This window comes from Pleurodeles waltl, chromosome 1_1 (assembly GCF_031143425.1).
Source record: "Pleurodeles waltl isolate 20211129_DDA chromosome 1_1, aPleWal1.hap1.20221129, whole genome shotgun sequence".
NCBI classification, from domain to species: domain Eukaryota; kingdom Metazoa; phylum Chordata; class Amphibia; order Caudata; family Salamandridae; genus Pleurodeles; species Pleurodeles waltl.
The window spans coordinates 382,178,233-382,198,605 of NC_090436.1; the positions used below are offsets into that span (position 1 = coordinate 382,178,233).

The window sequence follows — 20,373 nt, forward strand, 5'->3', positions numbered from 1 at the left end:
CCGTTTGGTCAGTTTCCGAGTTGGGAGTTTTGGTTGTCCGAATGAAACCTTGGAGGGATGTAGAAAGCCACTCGAGTTCTCCTATTCAAAGTAGCAGCACACTAGCATGTGGGCCGCTTGACTCACCGAGGTATTAATTAAATAAAGGCACGCTGCGCCTTTGGCAGTTGCGCATTACACCCCCGTTCTGTAAGTGTGGCCCCATTGTGCAGGGCCGCGCTACACCAAACATGTGAAAGCCCAGATCATAGTAAGACAGAATCTGTGGTATTTTTTTTTAGAATGTCTTGCTAAATTGATGTTATTTTTACAGCTTCCCCTCTTTCAAGTGGTGGATTTTTGCAGTTGCTCTTCCTAGAGATGTGTTTAATATTGTCCCATAGAGTTGTATGCGTAATACGGCTCCTGAAGACTTGACTGCAAACCTCTCTTGAAAAACACCTGTACCGCTGTGACTGAGGCGGCGTCAGTGTTCCCATAGGAACGGTGGGGCACGCATCTGTTGTCATAGTCACAAAAGCGTGGGGCTACCAACAGACGTTGGCTGCCCACACAGGCGTTTTATATCAGGAACGCACTGGAAAAAGAAAGGAGACTACTATTGAAGATTTATTGGCTGGAGACTCGACTGTCGTTTAGATCCCTTTGGATTTTGGACTTTGGCCTTCACTCTGAGAACACCTCGCAAGCGGAGATTTAAGCAAGATCTCTAGTCTTTTTTTCCTCTCTTCTTGTGACCCGGAAACAATAGTTTAGAATGCCGGGCCGGAAGTGGCTGTGAACGTGCTTCCAATACGCTTGTTGCTTGCTGTTTCTGTTGACCGGTCTGCGAGCAACTGAAGTGAAGCCTGATTCCTGTTGCGTGATGGACGCAAGAGCCCGAGCCCGGCGCTATGAGAAGCTGGACTTTCTCGGAGAGGGGCAGGTGAGGCCAGGGCCGTGTACCCTTTGTGATAAATTTGCAAGGGTGTAGCTGTCAATCGATCAGGTGATTTACCCTTAGGGGTATATATATATATTTGCGAATACCCAAGAGTGACATCCTGTAGTAGAAAATGGTTAATGTAGTTTTTAACTAAAATGAAGTGACAGTGATTTTAACCGGCGTCAAATAAGAATTATGACAAATATACACATTTTGGTGAAAAGGGAGGGATTCTCCGTCCTAAGTTGGAAAGCTGGCTTGCGTTTTGTATAGCTTTGTGTGTGCCTATAAATATATATATATATATATATATATATATATATATCAACTATCGAAGTTGTCCCTTGTGCTCTGAAGGATAAACACAGACACCGACATTTTGGAACAAGTAAGAGTGAGCTTTAGAGAAAAGAATAGAGGGGAATTAATAGCATTCTATAGTTTTAGGCTCAAAATTGAAATGAGGACCTTCTACTTTTAACATTGAAAAGCATTAGGCTTGGTACTATTTTTGGTGTTTATTTTTTAACACAGCAGGCTTGCCGGCAGCAGATTATTTTATTGATAGTAAAGTTCATGACGTCCAACTCGTGGGGAAATACAGCACAGTCTGTTATCTCCTACATTCCAGAGTCCTCACTAACAAAACTTAAAGGCACATAACGGAATTAGAACAGTTAAATATGTAAACGGGGAAATAAGGTATACAGATGACCCGTGAGCATTTCAGGGCATGCTACAAACTGATGGAGAAAGGACAATCGGACTGAAGAACTGTAAACCCCAGGAATCAGAAAACACAGGAGAGGAATTAAAAAGCCTGGCGTATACGCTCCAGGTATGCTGACAGCGTAGATGTATAGTCATGCAATTGCGTGGGTCTCATTTTTCCCCATATCAGTCCTCACTGGAATTTTCACTGGGGATGCCACTTATCTACTTAAACCATACCCTCGACCCTCCACTCTGTCACTGCCTTTAGTGACTTTCCTTACATTCCACCTCTGGATACCTTCCAACATCCAGACACAACCTTCTTCCACACAGCACCCATAGAACCAGCACAGAGCCTCCTTTAACAAATAAATCAAATCAAATCAAATCATTAACATTTATAAAGCGCGCTACTCACCCGTGCGGGTCTCAAGGCGCTAGGGGGGAAAGGGGGGGTTATCGCTGCTCGAACAGCCAAGTCTTTAGGAGTCTCCGGAAAGCGGAGTGGTCCTGGGTGGTCCTGAGGCTGGTGGGGAGGGAGTTCCAGGTCTTGGCCGCCAGGAAGGAGAAAGATCTCCCACCCGCCGTGGAGCGGCGGGTGCGAGGGACGGCAGCAAGTGCGAGGCCAGCGGAGCGGAGGGGGCGGGTGGGGACGTAGAAGCTGAGGCGTCTGTTGAGGTATTCCGGTCCCTTGTTGTGGAGGGCTTTGTGTGCGTGGGTGAGAAGACGGAAGGTGATCCTTTTGCTGACTGGGAGCCAATGCAGGTGTCTCAGGTGTGCGGAGATGTGGCTGTTGCGGGGTACGTCGAGGATGAGGCGGGCCGAGGCGTTTTGGATGCGTTGCAGGCGGTTTTGGAGTTTGGCGGTGGTCCCGGCGTAGAGGGTGTTGCCGTAGTCCAGGCGACTCGTGACAAGGGCATGGGTCACGGTTTTTCTGGTGTCGGCGGGGATCCAGCGGAAGATCTTGCGGAGCATGCGGAGAGTGAGGAAGCAGGCGGAGGACACGGCGTTGACTTGCTTGGTCATGGTGAGAAGAGGGTCCAAGATGAAGCCGAGGTTGCGGGCGTGGTCTGCGGGGGTCGGTGCGGTGCCGTGGGCCACCAGGAGTCGTCCCAGGCGGACGGGGTGTTGCCGAGGATGAGGACTTCCGTTTTTTCAGAGTTCAGCTTTAGGCGGCTGAGCCTCATCCAATCTGCGACGTCCTTCATACCCTCTTGTAGGTTGGTCTTGGCGCTGGCGGGGTCCTTGGTGAGGGAGAGTACAAGTTGGGTGTCGTCGGCGTAGGAGGTGATGATGATGTCGTGCTTGCGTACGATGTCGGCGAGGGGGCTCATGTAGACATTGAAGAGTGTCGGGCTGAGCGATGAGCCTTGAGGTACGCCGCAGATGATCTTGGTGGGTTCTGAGCGAAACGGAGGGAGGTAAACTCTTTGGGAGCGGTTAGCGAGGAAGGAGGCGATCCAGTCCAGGGCCTGGCCTTGGATCCCGGTGGAGCGTAGGCGGGTGATTAGGGTGCGGTGACAGACGGTGTCAAAGGCAGCCGAGAGGTCGAGGAGAATGAGGGCGACTGTTTCACCGTTGTCCATCAGGGTTCTGATGTCGTCTGTGACTGAGATGAGGGCGGTTTCCGTGCTGTGGTTGGTTCGGAATCCGGTTTGTGAAGGGTCGAGCAGGTTGTTGTCTTCCAGGAAGGTGGTCAGCTGTTTGTTGACGGTCTTTTCTATTACCTTGGCTGGGAAAGGTAGAAGAGAGATGGGGCGGAAGTTTTTCAGGTCGCTTGGGTCAGCCGTAGGTTTCTTTAGTAGGGCGTTGACTTCAGCGTGCTTCCAGCATTCGGGGAAGGTAGCAGAAGAAAAAGAAGAGTTGATGACGGTCTGGAGGTGCGGGGCGATGATGTCGTCGGCTTTGTTAAAGATGAAGTGCGGGCAGGGGTCCGAAGGGGCGCCGGAGTGGATAGAGTTCATGATGGATTTGGTTTCTTCCGTGTTGATGTGGGTCCAGTTGTTGAGGGTGATGTCCGGGGAAGCGGGTTCAGTGGTGTATGGTTGGCTCTGGTGTCCGAAGCTGTCGTGGAGGCCGCTGATCTTGCGATGGAAGAAAGTGGCGAGGGATTCGCACAAATCCTGTGAGGGCGTGACGGCGTTGGCGCTGGCGCTGGGGTTGGAGAACTCTTTGACGATGCTGAAGAGTTCTCTGCTGTTGTGGCTGTTTTTGTCTAGTCTGTCGGTGAAAAAGTTCCTTTTGGCAGTGCGGATCAGGTGGTGGTGTTCGCGTGTAGCGTTCTTGAGGGCGGTCATGTTGTCAGCGGTGTGGTCCTTGCGCCAGGCCTTCTCAAGGGCACGACAAGTTTTCTTTGATTCTTTGAGGGTGTCAGAGAACCAGAGAGGTTTTTTGGTGTTGGTCTGTCGATGCGTGCGTTTGAGGGGAGCAAGGTTGTCAGCGCAGTTGGAGATCCAGTTTGTGAGGTTGAGAGCTGCGTCGTTGGGGTCGGTGGTGAGGGTGGGTTGGATGGCGGCGAGAGCGGAGAAGAGTTGCTCTTCAGGGATCTTGTTCCACTGTCGATGAGGGATGGGTTGAGTGCGGAGGTGGGAGGTCTCGCGTCGGAATGTGAAGTGGACGCAGCTGTGGTCGGTCCAGTGTAGGGCAGAGGTGTGGCTGAAGAAGACGTGTTTGCTGGCGGAGAAGATAGGGTCGAGCGTGTGTCCGGCGATGTGGGTGGCGGTGTTCACCAGTTGTTTGAGGCCGAGGTTGGCGAGGTTGTCGAGCAGGGTGGTGGTGTTGGGGTCGTTGTTTTGTTCCAGATGGAAGTTGAGGTCGCCTAGGAGGATGTAGTCCGGTGAGGCGAGGGCGTGCGGGGAGATGAAGTCGGCGATGGCGTCGCTGAAAGAGGCGCGAGGTCCGGGAGGACGGTAGACGAGGGATCCTCTGAGGGTGGTCCTTGGGTCGGTGCGAATCTGAAAATGCAGGTGTTCAGCGGCGAGGGGGGGGTCTTCGGTGGAGGTGGTGACGCTGATGGAGTCTTTGAAGATGATGGCGACACCTCCTCCTACTTGGTTGGTGCGGTCTTTTCTGGAGATCTTGTAGCCTTCGGGGATGGCGGTAGCGATGTCTGGAGCAGAGGAGGCGTTCATCCATGTCTCCGTGATGAAGGCGACGTCCGGGGCTGTGGAGTCCAGGAGGTCCCAAAGTTCAACGGCGTGCTTGTGGACGGAACGAGCGTTGATCAGGATGCACTTGAGGTGGTTGATGGCACGTGGGCTTGTGGTCGTGGTAGTTGCGTGGTGGAAGATGCGTTTGCAGGAGTTGCAGGCGAAGGGTCCATGGGTGCGTTTGGGGTGAGCTAGGAAGCAGGTTTTGGAGCGCCCTGGGTTGAGGGCGTGGAGGGTGGTGGGGTCGTAGCGGATCAGCGGGGCTTGGGGGAGCTGGGGACCAGGGGTCGTGGCGCTGGGCGCGGGCCAGGCACGGACGGGCGCAGACGGGCTTGCCTCTGGCGCGCCTCTGGCCGCCATATGAGGGGGGGGGAGGGGTCAGCTGGGGGCGAATGGGAGCTGGGGGGCGGGGCGTGCAGGAGGTCGCGGCGGGAAAGCGCGAGGGAGGGGGGGGACAGGTAGAGTGAGAGGAGCTGGGGGAGGGGGTTTAGGGTGGAGGAGGGTGAGTGTTAGGAGGTTTGGAGATTAGGGAGAGAGATAGGAGTAGGGTTGTGAAGATAGGGGAGGGGGGGATGTAGAGGTGGGTGAGGGAGAGAGGTAGAGTGAGAGGATAGGGAGATAGGTAGTAGAGGGGGTGGCGGGAGGGGGGGAGAGATAGAGAAATAGATAGAGAAAATAGATAGAGAAGTCGATAGATAGGGAAATAGATAGATAGACAGGTAGGTAGGAGGAGGTGGAGAGTGGGGGAGTTAGATAGTGAGATAGGGAGCTAGAGAGATAGGAAGATAGGAGGAGTGAGGGAGGTAGATAGCGAACGGGTTAGCTAGGGGTGAGAGAGGGGGAGGCGAGTGAGGGAGGGGGATGAGGAAGGAGCAGGAGGGCAGGCTCGGGGGAAGAAGACGGAGGAGGTAGAAGAGCCGAAGACAGGAGAACAGAAGAACAGGAGAACAGAAGAACAGGAGAACAGAAGAACAGAAGACCGGAAGAGCAGAAGACCGGAAGAGCAGAAGACCGGAAGAGCAGAAGACCGGAAGAGCAGAAGACCGGAAGAGCAGAAGACCGGAAGAGCAGAAGACAGAAGAGCAGAAGACAGAAGAGCAGAAGAGCAGAAGAGCAGAGAAGAACAGAGAAGAACACAGAAGAACCGAGAAGAAGAACACAGAAGACCGGAAGAACACAGAAGAACAGAAGGGAAGAACAGAAGAACAGAAGAGAACACAGAAGAAGATTGCAGAGGGGGAGCGAGGAGGAAGAGACAGAGAGGAGGAAAAGAAGCAGGAGCAGGAGAGAAGGTGAGTGGCGCGGGCAGGGCGAGGGGCTGGGAGGAGGGGGGTACTTACAGTTAGGTGGGTCTCAGGAACACAGGAACTTGGAGGAGCTGCAGCGGCAGGGGGAGCGACCTACCCTTGGGTCAAGGGTCGCTACCACTGTCGCGCAGCGGCCGCCATAAGAGGTAGGAGGGGGGGGGGAGGGGTCAGCTGGGGGCGAATGGGAGCTGGGGGGCGGGGGCGTGCAGGAGGTCGCGGCGGGAAAGCGCGAGGGAGGGGGGGGGACAGACAAATAAATGACTAACATTCCTCAGTTTATCTTTGTGCCATACATGCCTTTTTTTTTTTTTTACTTTTCACCATCTCAGCCATTCCCCATCTATTAATTCCGGTCATACTCGTCCTGGCCACCAAACACAGTGTAATGTAGTCCATCATCCTCTGCCCCTTAAAAGAAGGAATGGGGTCTCCCTCGTCTTAGAGTACGTTGTGGTTCTGTAACTCCATATTTTTTTATTTTTTTTATCTACGATTCCAATCCACTTTGTTCAACTAACTGTACACATAGACACAACACTCTGTTGATCCTTTCCGCTAGTCCACTCTCACGTGGATAGTACATTGCTGTCTTGTAATGCCCAATACCTTCACATTTTAGAAACCCTTTGAATTTTTGAAAAATGAACAAAGGATAGTTGTCGGTTTCACCCGCCTAGGGCACCCCGTATGAAATATTTCCTCACAAAACTTCACTAGGTTGTAAACCTTAATTTCCTTAAAAAAAAAAAAAAAAACTCATCTTCAGCCACTTGGAGAATGGTCCGTTAGTACAACAATGTACCTTTAATCGAAACCCTACTTTATCCCAAGCTTGCTTTGGGAATTCTACTGGTACAATTGGTATCTCTTCATTAATATGTGACTTGTCACTACATGTAATAGACCCGTGAACAAACCTCTCTAACTCTCACTACATCCCCATCCACCAGAGATCAGCCTGTACCCTTCTATTCATGGTGGACATTCCACCATGCCCTTCTTGCAGCTGGCCCATCAATCTCTCCAGCAGTGTCTCACGAACCTCCAGCCTGTTGCTTCTCCTCACAACTCCATTCAAAACTGACAATTCAGTAGCTTTGTATCCTTCCATGTCCTCCAATCCACAAGCCTCCCAAACCTTACCACGGGAAATAGGTTCAGTGATGTTCTGCAAAACCACATCACCCAGCCCTTCTTTTTTGGAGGTGCCGTCCTCCAAAACGCACCTCTTTGCCTGATTTATGTCTGATTTATGCAGTCATCATCTTCCTCTGATCCACTTGGCTCCAAAACCTGCTTGGGCAGGCTTTCAACATTCACATTTTTTAAGAACTTTGCATATATTTGCCCTCAAATGAATGTTCCTGTAGCCCACATAACCGTTTGGCTATGTGAGGCATTGCTTTTCCTGCACACCGGTTGAAAACAAACCCACAAGTGGCTAGTGGTTCATCTGCACCACAACAACCGTGCCCCATTAGAAGGCCAACACATCCTTTTCTATGGTGGAGTAGCTACCTTCTGCACCTCACAGTGTCTGCTATGTGGTACGCCACCACTCTTTTTCATCCTTCCCTGGTTAGCATGAGAACAGGACCTAACCCGAACATGTTGGCATTTTGTCCCACAAGTTGCATGGCCTCAACTCTACTACGGCAAATTGCCTTTTGAAAGGCTCATTGACAGTCCTCAGACTACACAAATGTTTCTCCTTTATAAATCAATACCCTTTTGGAATGGACGCCATCAGAGAAATGGTCAACGAATTTGGCATAATATTCTGCTAAGACACGGGAAGAACATAATTGTTCTTAGTCTCCTTGAGCCGGGGTCCTTTCATTGGCCTCCACTACCTTCCGTTTCGACCTTGCACCCGTTTTGAATGATGAAAGGGCCAAAAACCTCATTTCCTGCACCTCAAACTTAAACTTGTCAATTCCCATAGTTACACCTGCCTTTTCTAATTCTAAGGGAACGTTCAAAAATCCTCATCTTGTTCCTCCATGTTTGAACCCCACACCAACACATCATCTTGGAAAAATAAATCATTGCAATTGTCCCCCAATATTTTTTTGCAACAGTCTCTGAAAGACCACAGAAAGAGAAGCTAGCCTTAAAACCATACAAACAAATTGAAAAGCGGCTTCTGGTTTTACAGAGGAAGTGCCTTGATTCATTGTTTAATGTACGATGATGATAAGCTGTAGAAAGATCCACTAATGAACCCCCTCACACAACACAACATCTTGTTTCTGTGCTGTAAACGATCCACCCATGTGTTATCATAGCGTTCCCGTAGATTGCCCCACATGCAAACCTTTCTTTTTGGTCTGCCTGGCCAGGAAAATAGGGCTCAGCCATTCTATCACCTCTGTTGGTTTAATGGCTAGACACTTGCTCAATCTTTCTCATTCTTCCTGCTGGGATTCTCTAAGCACCCACTGAATAAACCTTTCTTTGTGCACTCATGGCACATTCTCCTTTTTCAGTATGATGCAATGTTAATAACCTCTTTAAACAACAAAGATCCCTAATGAATAATATAGGGAATCACACACCTACTCTTCTCCAGTAAGTAACACTTGTTCAGCATGATTGGGATTGAGAATTATGCCCAAGGCATTCTGGCCTGAATTAGTTTGGAGGATGGAGTTTTCTCTTCCAAGAATGTGGAGGATAGTACCCTTCCACCATTCAGAGGGACCGCTGCCTGCCAAATTTAGAGCTGTCCTCTGACCATGTGGACAACTGTTTACAATGACCGCAACTATTGTCATGGTGGTTCCTGTCAATTTTTCAAAAGTGTTTTTTTTCCCCAAAAAAACCTGGTGCTTAAGAACAGGAGTTTGGTTTTGAAAAAAATAATGCCCCCACATCCTTGGACTTTCCTCCCATGGTGGGGGGGATTTCCTACTCCATCGGGCTTCAGAGGAAGTATTCCTGTGATGGGACCAATCATGGCTCTGTTGACAGAATACTTACCACCTACCAGACTATAAATGAGGCATTCGGACACGGTACTCCTGACACGTTTGTCACGGAGTACCCTCTGTACCAAACTCTAACTCAGGCCCTCTGTTCCCTCCATACAAGCAAAATGTGGCCCTTTTCCACAACATACATCTTACCTGATGTTGTTTGTTCCTTGTATATCAGTTGTCTTGTAAAAAACCCCATCATTAGGCTCTTGATCCCACAATAGCCCTCCAGCTAGGCATCCGTGATTGGTAAAATAGGTATATATTTTAATTATTTTGTTTTCTGGTAAAGCTTACAAACATGGGGATATAATACAAATTGCATGTACGACTCTGTGGTTCAGGTAGAAAACAAATCATTGTCCATGTTCTTCAAGTGTGGAGTACAGTGGGGCATAGGGCAAAAGGTCAGGATCCCTGTGGTCTACTATGGTTAGCGATAGGCGCATGCAACATACAAGGTCAACGGACGGAGTGGAGGGAAACTAACGTAAACTCGGAGGTGATGGGGTGGGGGGGCACAGCTTAGGTGATGCGCATTCAGCAAAAGGGGCTGTACAGGTACATGGGTAATTATTGTGTAGTGCGCCTCCCATTTCACTTGTGGATGATGTGGATTAGAGTGCTGGGATTAATTCTATGTGATGGGGATCGCATTAGGAGGCAGTGTCATCTGACGGAATTGTGCCAGCAGAGTTGCCCACTGGGGGGAGATCGTTCGTTTACAGAGACAGGGTACCTCCTCATATCAGAGGGTGTCCTCTTCGGCCGCTCCCCATTTGTTCACCACACTATACCAGACGGCTATTGGGGGAGCTGAGGGTGAGCGCTAATGCATAGTTCGGGTGCGCTTTGCACGAAGAAGTGCTAGTGACTCATAGCGGGTTCGCACTTGCTGTCTCTTGGTGTCAAAATATGCCTAGGGAGCTAGCCTCCCATGTATGTAGATCTGTGAGTTTGTGACAGTTTTGTAGCATGAAGTGCACAGAATACCTACAGTTTTGGAGGGATGGGCATGACCAGAACATGTGGAGGAAATCCGTCCTTTGGTTTGGGCAGTGCTGGCAATTTGGCAATGTGCTAGGGAACAAGTGATGTATATACGCCCTATGTAGTAAAAGGAGCTGCATGTTCCTGAAGTGTGTGTTACGTGAGATTGATTCAGGGGACCATAGTGCTGTGCACGTTCCTTATCTTGAACTGCCCTCTCGAAGTCCCACTACCGCCAGAGCGCTGTTAGTGGGGCATGTGTGGGTTACCTAATAGCTGCATAGAGCCATTTGATTAGGTGTCTACCTCCCCCCATCAAATGGATGGAGTGCAGTACTGGATGAACGGGAGGCTCCCCCTCCAACATGTCCCATAGTGCTGCATGTATGAACCAACCTAGTGTGTAGAAGAAATTGTCCATCTGGGAGGTCATTCTCCTCTGCCAGTTGTGCGAATGATAGCAATTGACCATTTTGGAAGAGGCTGCCTACTGTATGGGGTATTTTATTGGATCATACTTGTGATTCACGGGCCGTGTGGTATCCATATTGGTGGGGTAACCCGACGAGAGGAACCAGCTGGGTGTATAGCGGTGTGTTACAAGACAATTTGTTTATCCAGACCATGCACCGGGAAGCGATCGCTACTTAATGTAATGGCCATGTGCACAGCGGCTGGGTCTCCCCCAGGAGGAGTCCTTTCATTGTTGGGAGCTGGGTCGGTCCTAGGGTGCCTTTGGTTTCCCCCAGGTTGCGGTCCGCAGTCCATCTGGAGAGCCATTGAAGCTCAGCTGCGAGAAAGTAGGCCTCAAAAGAGGGGACTGCAGTAATTGTAATTTAGCAAGTGATGCCCTGCGGCAACCAGTACCTCAAAATATAGCAATGAGGTGGGTATTTAGTTCTGCGAAGAAAGAATAGGGGGGCTATAAGTGGAAGGTTGGTTAAGTGATATAGTAATCCTGGAAGGATAATCATTTTGGCCAGAGCTACCCTGCCTGTTGTGGCCCAGGGAAGGGCCTGCCAGACACGCATTTGAGAACAAATCCCTTTGAGGACATGGTGATAATTACAGTTGAATAGGTCAGCGGGGCCGTGGTAGAGATGTACTCCCAAGTATCGGACTGCTTGTGGGCTCTACTGGAGAGGAGCATCTCCGAGTACTACATATCGATGTGGTTGTCCTGGGCGCAACAGGTAAACCGTTGATTTTGTCCCGTTAACTCGAAGACCTGAGGCAAACACCAGCAGTATATTTTGAATCAGGTGAGATCCATGGTAATAACCCTGATGTATAAAAGAAGGTCATCCGTGTAAAGGGATACTGCGTGGATCCCGTCTGCCAATGGTATGCCCCAGTCCCCACCGCTGTCTCAGAACAGCAGGGCTAATGACTCCACTGTCAGTTCAAACAGCAGGTGTGAAAGGGGATACCCCTGCTGGGTACTCCGTGTGATGGTGAACGGTGCTGAGATGTAGCATCCTAAGTGGACTCAGGCCGACGGACTGGTGTATAAGAGTTTAGTGAAAGCCAATAGCTGGGGTCTGATACCTGCCCGAAGTAACGCCTCAATGGTTAGGGCCAGGTCAGGGTATCAAAGGCTTCCCCCAGATCCAGGACCAGGCAAGCCTAATGGGGATAATGATCCCGGATCTGGTCCTGGATGTGGAACAGGTGACGGATGTTGTGGGACATGTTTTGTCCTGACACAAAGCTATTTTAGTCACTGTGTATAAGATCTGTAAGGATTTGAAGTATTGCTACTGGCCAGTACGATGATAGATCTGTAGGATTCCTATCCTGTTTTGGAATGGAGACCAGCAGGGTGTCCCGTTGAGTGATGGGAAGCTCCCCGGAGTATTGTGCCTCCTCATACAGATTGGCGAGGCGTGAGTAACAATGAGAATGTGCTGTAGTATTCTGGAGACCGGGTCTTGTTCCGGGCGAGGCCCCGATTTGCCTGTGCTACGTCCGATACAATGATGGCCTCGTCAAGGGTCTGCCAGTTAGGAGCTGGGACTGTAGCAAGGGAAATGCAGGTGAGGAAGGCTGCCTGCAGTGCATTTGCAGGGATCTCGGGTGACCTGTACAGTTTTGAGTAGTAGTCTACAAAACGCGTGGAGTATTTCCGGCTGCGTGCGCACTGTGGTTCCCTCAAGGTTCACCATCTCCATGATTAGGGGAGCTGTGGTTTCTTGCCGGGCCAGCCAGGCTAGGAGACTACTGGCTCTGTTTGTCTCCCTGTGCACTTTGGAGGCATAAACGTTGAAGTTGTAGTGATGTAGATCTTCTAGTAACTTTGTATAAGTGTTTTTTGCTTCTGCTTGTCAGAAAGAAAGTTCTGGGCAGAAGTCTGCTGCTTTACTGAGGGCGGCAAGTTGGTGCCCAGTTTCTTTTTTTTCTATGTCCGCCTTCAGAGTGCAGTGCACGCCCATTAGCTTGTGTATACAGAGCCCCCTAATGATGACTTTGGAAGGGTCCCACTCGGATGCCCTGGAAGAGGCAGAGCCCGCATTCTCCAAGAAGTAGTGCCAGATGTGCTCCAGTTGGTCCTGCCAGAACACAGGATCGTCCAGGCAATTCCTGGGTAATCTCCACATAGGAACCAGTGGGAGGGGGGTGGACCAGCGAATGCCTAATATGTGGGCATCTTGGTCAGAAACGACTCGCCAGAGATAGTCGGAATAGTGGTGGGATGGCAGCAGCATCTTAGAACATAGGAACCTATCTAGTCTAACATAGAGATTTTGCTCGGCTGAGTGGAAAGGGTAAAGGCAGTCGGTGGGGTTAAGTGTGCGCCATGCATCTATTAACGACCAGTGATGTGTCCATGTGCTAAAAAGGTGTGTTTGTGTGTATGGTGGAGAACGAGGCAACAGGGGTGCGATCTATCCAGAATAAGGTCTAGTACGCAGTTTTAATCCCCACCCAGGATCAGCGGGATATGTGTTTTGTGGGCTAGGATAGTAGAGGGCGAGTCCCAAAAAAGGGCTTGATTGGTTTTAGGGGCGTATATACTACAAACAAGCAAGGATTGGCCGTCTAGGCAGCCCTCCAAAAGGACGTAGTGGCCTTCTTTGTCGATTGTCAAGTGTAAGTCTTGTAATGGGATGCCAAGATGGACCCATATCAAGGCGTCTCTAACATAGGTAGAGTGAGTTATGACATAGATTTGGCTGCGCCATCGCTTGTGCAGGTGTCCCACCCAGTTCCTGCTGTGTTGTGTGTTTCCTGCAATAAGATTATTTGTGCCTGCTGCCGCTTGATGTAGGGATAGATTGTGTAGCGCTTCCTAGCGATGTGCATGCTTGAATGTTTAACATGAGAAAAAAGAGTGCTCTGAAGGGAAGGTTTCCGTGCGGGGTGACGCAGTATGGCTCGAGTGGGGGGTGGCTGCTGTTGATTAGTGTTAACTGTATATGTGTGCTGGGGTTCAGTTGGTGGGTACTGTGTATGCTATGCAGGAGGGGTGTTGAGGTAGGGTGGCGGCTGAAATGCGTGGGCGGGAAGGTGTTGGCTAAACTTGGGGACAATGTTGGTGATTCTTCTAAAACTGTAGCCGGGAGGGCAGGCATCTGGAGGTAGGTTTTATATTAAGGTGTATGCCGTTTTCGATGTAACCTGTGGGGGGGGGGGCTGCGTGGCCTTGGAAGAGTCCTGAGAATCCTTTGTGTCCTCATCTGAGAAGAAAAGGTGAGGCCCCATGTCAGCAGCAGCATGCAACGAGGGGCTCGGCTCCACTGCTGCCTGCAGGGCACTTTTGCGGTCCGCTATGATCTGCTGAAGCTTGGGTGAAGCTGATGTTGATGAACGGGCTGAGGATTTAAAATTCACCTTCCCTGGTGCCGACCCTTAGAGGCAGATGGGGCGACGGAGGACCGAAAGCCGGCCTGGTGCCGTTCAGCCCAGTCCCACTCCTCCTTAGGGTTTGTGAAGAAGATGGTTGTTCAGTTGCTCATTATTTTGAGGTGTGCCGGGTACAGGATGGCGTATTGTACCCCCAGGTGATGGAGGAGCAATAAAGATGCCTTTAAATCTCATTATTGTCACATTTGCTCTGTGTTCAGAGACAAAGGTCAAACGTCAGTTTGTCTTACAATTAATTTTCCTTCTCACTGCAGAGTCCCAGGATGTTGTCAGGTTTTTCCTCACACATTTAAATAGTTGTGAAAGCCCATTGTTTGTACTTCTGTTTGATAAGAAGAATATTTTATTAGGATGAAAACAAATCACAAGACTTTACTTGGTTGTGTGCAAAGAATAAATAGGTTTTCTGAAACCAAATTTTCAGTGATTGTTAATAAATTATATAATTTTATCAGTGAAGCTGCATTTTAGTGGAAAGGGTTTTGGACATTTCTTGGAAATGTTGTCTGTAAATCACAGTGTGCAATCACATCATGCTTCACTAAAACATTATTAAAACTGAGTGCTCAAACATAAACTGAGAAACACTCCTGCCCTGATGGCAATGCTATTAGTAATCTAAGAGGGAAGTCGTGGATCATGTGTTCCCTATACTTTGGCTAGATTCTTGTTATACATGAATCTAATGTTTAGTAGTCTATTTAATCAAGCAAGGAGGTTGTTTTTTTTTTTTTTGTTTTTTTTTTGTACAGCAGAAATGTTGAGCTCACATATTTGAAGGTACACTCGTGACAATGAAGAAAAAGGCAACTCTGTAAACTAAAATATTTGACTAGGATCACACAATTTGAGACTCGTTTACAGGTCAAGTACATTACAGTGATGGTCGAGTATAATATTCAAGTTACTCCACCTGCAGGTCCAGTAACATTTTAATGTTTTTTTGAGGCCTGAGGCTATTATGTAAGGAGCTCAATAATAAGAGACACTGTCCATCATACCAATACAGTCATAGTATGGGGGTTTATAGCAATTAGCCATGTTTTTTTCCTTCACAAAATGCCAATATTCCCCCATGCCCACAGGTGGTTCTGAAGTAGAGCACAATTCTATAGAAAAAGAAGAGGGGAATGTTGGGGAGAAGCTGGAAAGAAAATGCAAATTGGCCTCCAGCAACTCCAAGCTGGGAAAAGACAACTTTCTAAAAGTTACTTTTCCTTAATATTTATTTTTAAAAAATCAGACTTCATCATTCATTTGGATTTTTAATAACTAATAATATTGGTTGGTTATTTCTCTAGCTAGTCTTATTCTCAAGGTACAGGATTAGTATTTTAATCTACACTGTTTTCTACATAAGAAACCTAGACCTGCCACAGTGAAAATAGCTTATGGGTGCAAGTCGCTGTAATGACATCTTAACATTAACGTTTTACATTTACATGTCCTCCTTTTAAATACCATGCACCCTTCCTTGTGGGCTACAAGGACTTCATAGAGGTCACATTAATATGTAAAAGGAAGGTTCTGACCTGTCAAAATAATCTATTTTGACCAGCCAATTTGCAGGTTTTTCTCTGCTCCAGTCAGGTATACCTGAAACCATTTTTACACACCCTCTGTAATGAATGACACAAACCGTGAACACCTTCTTCACTGTCACTAGCCAAAAACACCTGCAAAACTGAGGAAACACTGGGCATAGTGGGGGTGGGGTGGGGAATTACCTCAATGTTATGAGTTGAGGATGTTGCATGACTGTTGAAGGAGGCAGGAGCAATACACTGTATGACTAGCTCTGACTATTACCATGCATATTTTCAAGAACAGCCTTGGGTTGAATGGTAATTGTGAAATAAAGAAACTTGCAAAATTAATAAAATATGAGTTTTTTAAAATGTGTTTCTGTCTGTATCTTGTGTGGACACCTGCTGGGACCCAACTGCTAGCCGTTTTTAATAAGCACCTAAACAAACCAGCTGCATTGAATGTGAACCCACCTCACCTTATCTCCTAGTGTGACGAGTTACTCGCCTCCACCAATTCTCAAGATGCCTGTCTCCCACCCAGGAGTATTTTATGCATCACTTACTGTAACAGTAGATCACAGGTTTATGCAGGCAGGGCCTGATCCCACAGATGAACTCTCCTGAACTGGCCAGCCCACTTGTATGTTCCATACATCCTGCCTCACCACTCCATTCTGGCAGACCACCCTCACCAGACAGCAGTTATCACATTATATCATCTGCTGTCATAGGCATGATAACAGGTAAGTCTGCATCCTTCACTTCTTTGTCTTAGGCGATAGTGCCCTCGCCGGAACCCTCAAAATCTCTTTCAAGAGCTGCCCATCTGTTCTTGGAAGACCAAGGGTGTCCTTGTTTTCAGTCCTCCACAACTCTTGCTGTCTCAGATTTTCTCTCAGTCCTTTGTGGGAGTCACCCTGGAGTAATGGTGCAACTGACGTCTCGACCTCTGTTCCTGCCAGACTGGAGAAATCCGCTTCTGCCCCGGTCAGCTGGCATCGGGTGGCCCCAGACTGCAGCTGCAATGATGAAAAAGTGTGAATGCTTCATAACTGTGAGCCTGATCTGGAATAGTAGAGCATATTTTATTTTGAGATGTCTCAAGTGTTTTTAACTGCCAGAAACGTTTTACATTGTTGCTGCACCGTGCTCCCCTTGATGTGTCGGAGCTTGTGAGGCTGTGCCGCTTGCAGGATGTTGTCCTGGTCTCTAAAAATTGAGCAGTCGTGCCACAGTGGGCTGAGGTGGGCCTGCCAGCACTGGAGGTCAACCAGAACTCTTTGAGCTCTCTCCACCCTAAAGAGCCCTCCCCCACAGCACTGTCTGTAACTGTAAAGTTGATCTTTTGTTGCAGATTTTGAATTTTGGTGATATGGTCAACGACTATGGGCCTAGCTTACGCCATAAAGGATTCAATTTCTGCCACTCTTTCCATCAGTTTCACCAGTGCCTCCATTTTATTTTCTAGTGCCTCCTTAGTGTCACATATTGCTGCTGGTATTTACAATCTGTATGGACAGCGAGATGTATGTCTGCTGCCGCCGCCAAGGCCACCAGTATCCCCACCCCCTATGTCCCTCGGCAACTCAGTGTGTCACAGGGCTATCAGGATACAGTCGCCTGCATGGCCTATAGCTCCTGAACCCAGATCTAGGAATCCGTCCATTGCTGTCTCAGCGACGCCCCCTATAATAGACAATATTGATGATGATGATGATCGCTACTTTAAGACCTCAGTAGTCTTCCGATTAAAATTAACTCAGAAAGCCACCATTGGAGAGGCAGTAATCACTCCAATTAAAACGCATGGCGTTGGTTCATCAATAAATGTATATTCTTAAAACAAATGTTTGAAGCACCTCTGTATCTATGGAAACAGTGAAGACCCTCGGCCCCTGGCAAGAATACTTTTGGTTTATCCTGGGTGCTTGAAAATCCCTCATTCACATAATATTTTGGACCGGCTATGTCAACGTTTTCTCACCATGCACCTTATTAGTATGGCTCATATGTCTTCCGTCTCTCAAACAATACTGAATCTGTCTTTCTGAAATGTTAAGTTATATATATACTGAATACTCATTGTTTGTTAAATACCCCCAAAAAGTATCCTTAAAAAATACTATACACAATGGTCAATTACATTTCCAGTTTGCATTGATCAGCCCATAGTGCCTTGGTTTTGTGCCATGTGCCCCAAGTGACTAGTATCAAGAGTGAGCCCTTGCTGTACCCACTTGCTTGTCTGATCATTCAGAATGTTTCAGCCTTGGTCCTGGCTCTTGGTGAGAGCCTTCCTAAGGCTGCTTGGCCTGTTGGCCTCCTTCATCCTATTTATTAATTAGGCCAGTTGGTTTATCAGGCCCTGTAGTGGAATCTGAAGTCTCAGTGTGCCTACCATCAAGAAAATCTCTTGGATTCCATCCAGGTTTCAGAGGAAACCGAAAGATATCTGGTGGCTGCTTGACCGCAATTGGACCAGTGGCAGGCCCCTTTTTCTACTCTACCTAAGGCTGACAGTGGTGACTGATGTGTCACTACTGGGTTTATGAGGTCATCTGATGGAGGTGGAAATCAAAGGACTCTGGTCTCTGGCAGAATCCTGACTCCATAACAGTCTGTTTGTGTTGCAGGCCAAATAGCACCACTGCCAAGTGGTATTGCAACAAGCAGGATGAAATGGGATTGTAGGTCCTGTGCCGAAAGGCTCTGTGCCTTTTAAGTTGGCTGGGGCATCAGTGCGTCTCCCTGATTGTGAACCACCTGGTGAGACCTTCAAACGCCAGGGTGGAAGAGCTCAGCTAGCAATGTCTGGCATATTGTGGACGGCAGTTGCATTCCGAAGTGGTGCAAGCTACCTGTCTAGTTTTTACAAATAAAAAAAAATGTTTTATATTTTTGCCTAAACCATGTCCAGACAAGACCATATGTCTATAAGGAACAGACCCCATAAGACCGCAGTCACTGGTATTACTATTCGGCTCCCTTTTTATTTACTGCAAGACTGTAATAACACAGACGGATAGACCGAGCAAAAGGACATGATAGAACGCACAGGACCTCGACCACTGTAAGTAGACCAGACTTTAAAATATTCTATACCAGCAAGAGTTTAAACAATTGGGAGATAGGGGGATAACTTTATTTGCTAATTTAACACATTATACTTCCAAGAAAAGCCTTGAGAAAGTGTCCAGGCATGCATGCCAAAGAAAGAGTGGAATGTGTATTGGCTGCCCAGAAGAAACATGTTCATGGGACAGAAGAAGCTAAAATAAATGCCTTAGTTTTTTAATCAATTAAGTGGTATGTCTCTTGTATATGGTCAAGATTATAATAAGAAAAGTTACCTAATAAGGTGGTGGCATTCACATTTCAGAAGCATAGTTTCAAAGTGGGAGCAGTGGGCCATACTCCTCTTGAACACATATCTTTACTACCCCAAATAAGGGCTGCAGGACTACGGGGCTGTCACACTCTAAAATTAGATGCCTCATTCAGTCATGCTTTTCTAGATACAGCATCCTAGGATTGTTAGTCTGACAATAAACCAATTTTAGAAGTCCCTTATTCATAAGTGAAATTGGAATAGACTTTGTGAAATCTATGTAGCCCCTGAACTTTTAACTTTTTTTATGTGCAGATCATTAGTAAACCTATGCCTCAACAGAAAATTTGCCATTATGTGCATGTATGATATGTAGCACCATTTCCCACTGCAATGTAGCAGGCATTCTGCTGCAGATTTATTTTAAATGTTTGTGCAGTTGAACAATATAATGTATAAATCACACACGCTTGCTAGCCATATACTTCTTTTTTCTGCTCCTCTTGAGCTCGCTGAATGCAAATAATTGTTACTGTTGTATTGTCTTTATTTATAGTTTGCTACAGTTTACAAAGCAAGAGACAAGAACACAAATCAAATTGTTGCAATTAAAAAGGTGAGTTAGCTGTTTACCACTTTCATTCATATTTGTCAATTGAACAAAGAATTTGAAATGTAAAAAAATGCACAACTTAGAATTTCTCAGGCACAGACTGGATCTGAAAAGTTTCTCTTCAGTGCTTCACCATGCCACTAGTTGATGCCATGCGGCTCCACTTTGTTCCATCGCAAAAGTGACATTGGAGCCATATATTATCAAAACCCGTACATGCCAAACCCAGTTCCTTCCTGTCTGCACTTTTGAATGCAGATCTAGAGTTCTGCTCCCATTTTGTCAGTTTTCACTGATTTTCCTAATTGAATCTAATGTGCAGGGGAACAATGTCCCCATCTAAAACTACAGGGTTCAAACCATGCAGTGACTATTGGCAACATGGTAGTTACTGACCAGCACAAGATGTATCTTTTGTTGTCTGGGCTTGAGGCATAAATTCAAGCCATGTAATGAGTGTTCCCTCATGCTCCCGACTGCAGTCTGTGATTTAGTCAGATCCTCTTCACAGTTAAATTAATCAGATAAGTTGAAATCCAGGTTGAAAAGGGAAACACAAGAAGGCAAAGTTAGACTCAACCTCATCTTGCCACCCTCAATTGAAAAAGTATTTTTGAGGGCATCAAATTGCGGATCTGTCTCACTCCCTATCCCGGCTTGAATAGCTGATTCTGCGCTGATCCATGCAGGATCTGAGGTCTTTGGGACATTGGCGAAGTCGGTGCCTTCAAGGAGCCTGTGTTGTGTACTTTTGGCTCTCTTCAGTCTCTCTCATGTGCCTTCAGACCCCAAGGATTTGCATGGGGCTTCAAAAGGGGTTATCTCTGAGGGTTCGGTCCTTGGAGCTGTCTGGTCCCCTCAACCCACCCCAGGCTCTGCATTAACTCCAGTGCGGACTTCTGTTCAGACTCTGAGACCTGAGCTTGCCTCTTCATCAACACTAACACCCAAATGACTGGCGCTGATCGGCGATCCT

General features: G+C 47.7%; 1 protein-coding gene across 2 annotated transcripts in view; it reads left to right on the top strand.

The window, feature by feature from the left end:
• The first annotated feature begins 617 nt into the window (after nt 1-617).
• CDK7 (cyclin dependent kinase 7) overlaps nt 618-20,373 on the top strand; it is a 210,639-nt gene continuing 190,883 nt past the window's right edge. The window contains exons 1-2 of one of the 2 annotated variants that reach the window (XM_069223135.1): nt 618-925; nt 19,341-19,400. In XM_069223135.1, coding sequence (XP_069079236.1) covers nt 866-925; nt 19,341-19,400 — 120 coding nt within the window. In that variant the 5' untranslated portion in view covers nt 618-865. The remainder of the gene's footprint in view (nt 926-19,340; nt 19,401-20,373) is intronic. The other variant, XM_069223141.1, reaches the window with a different exon arrangement.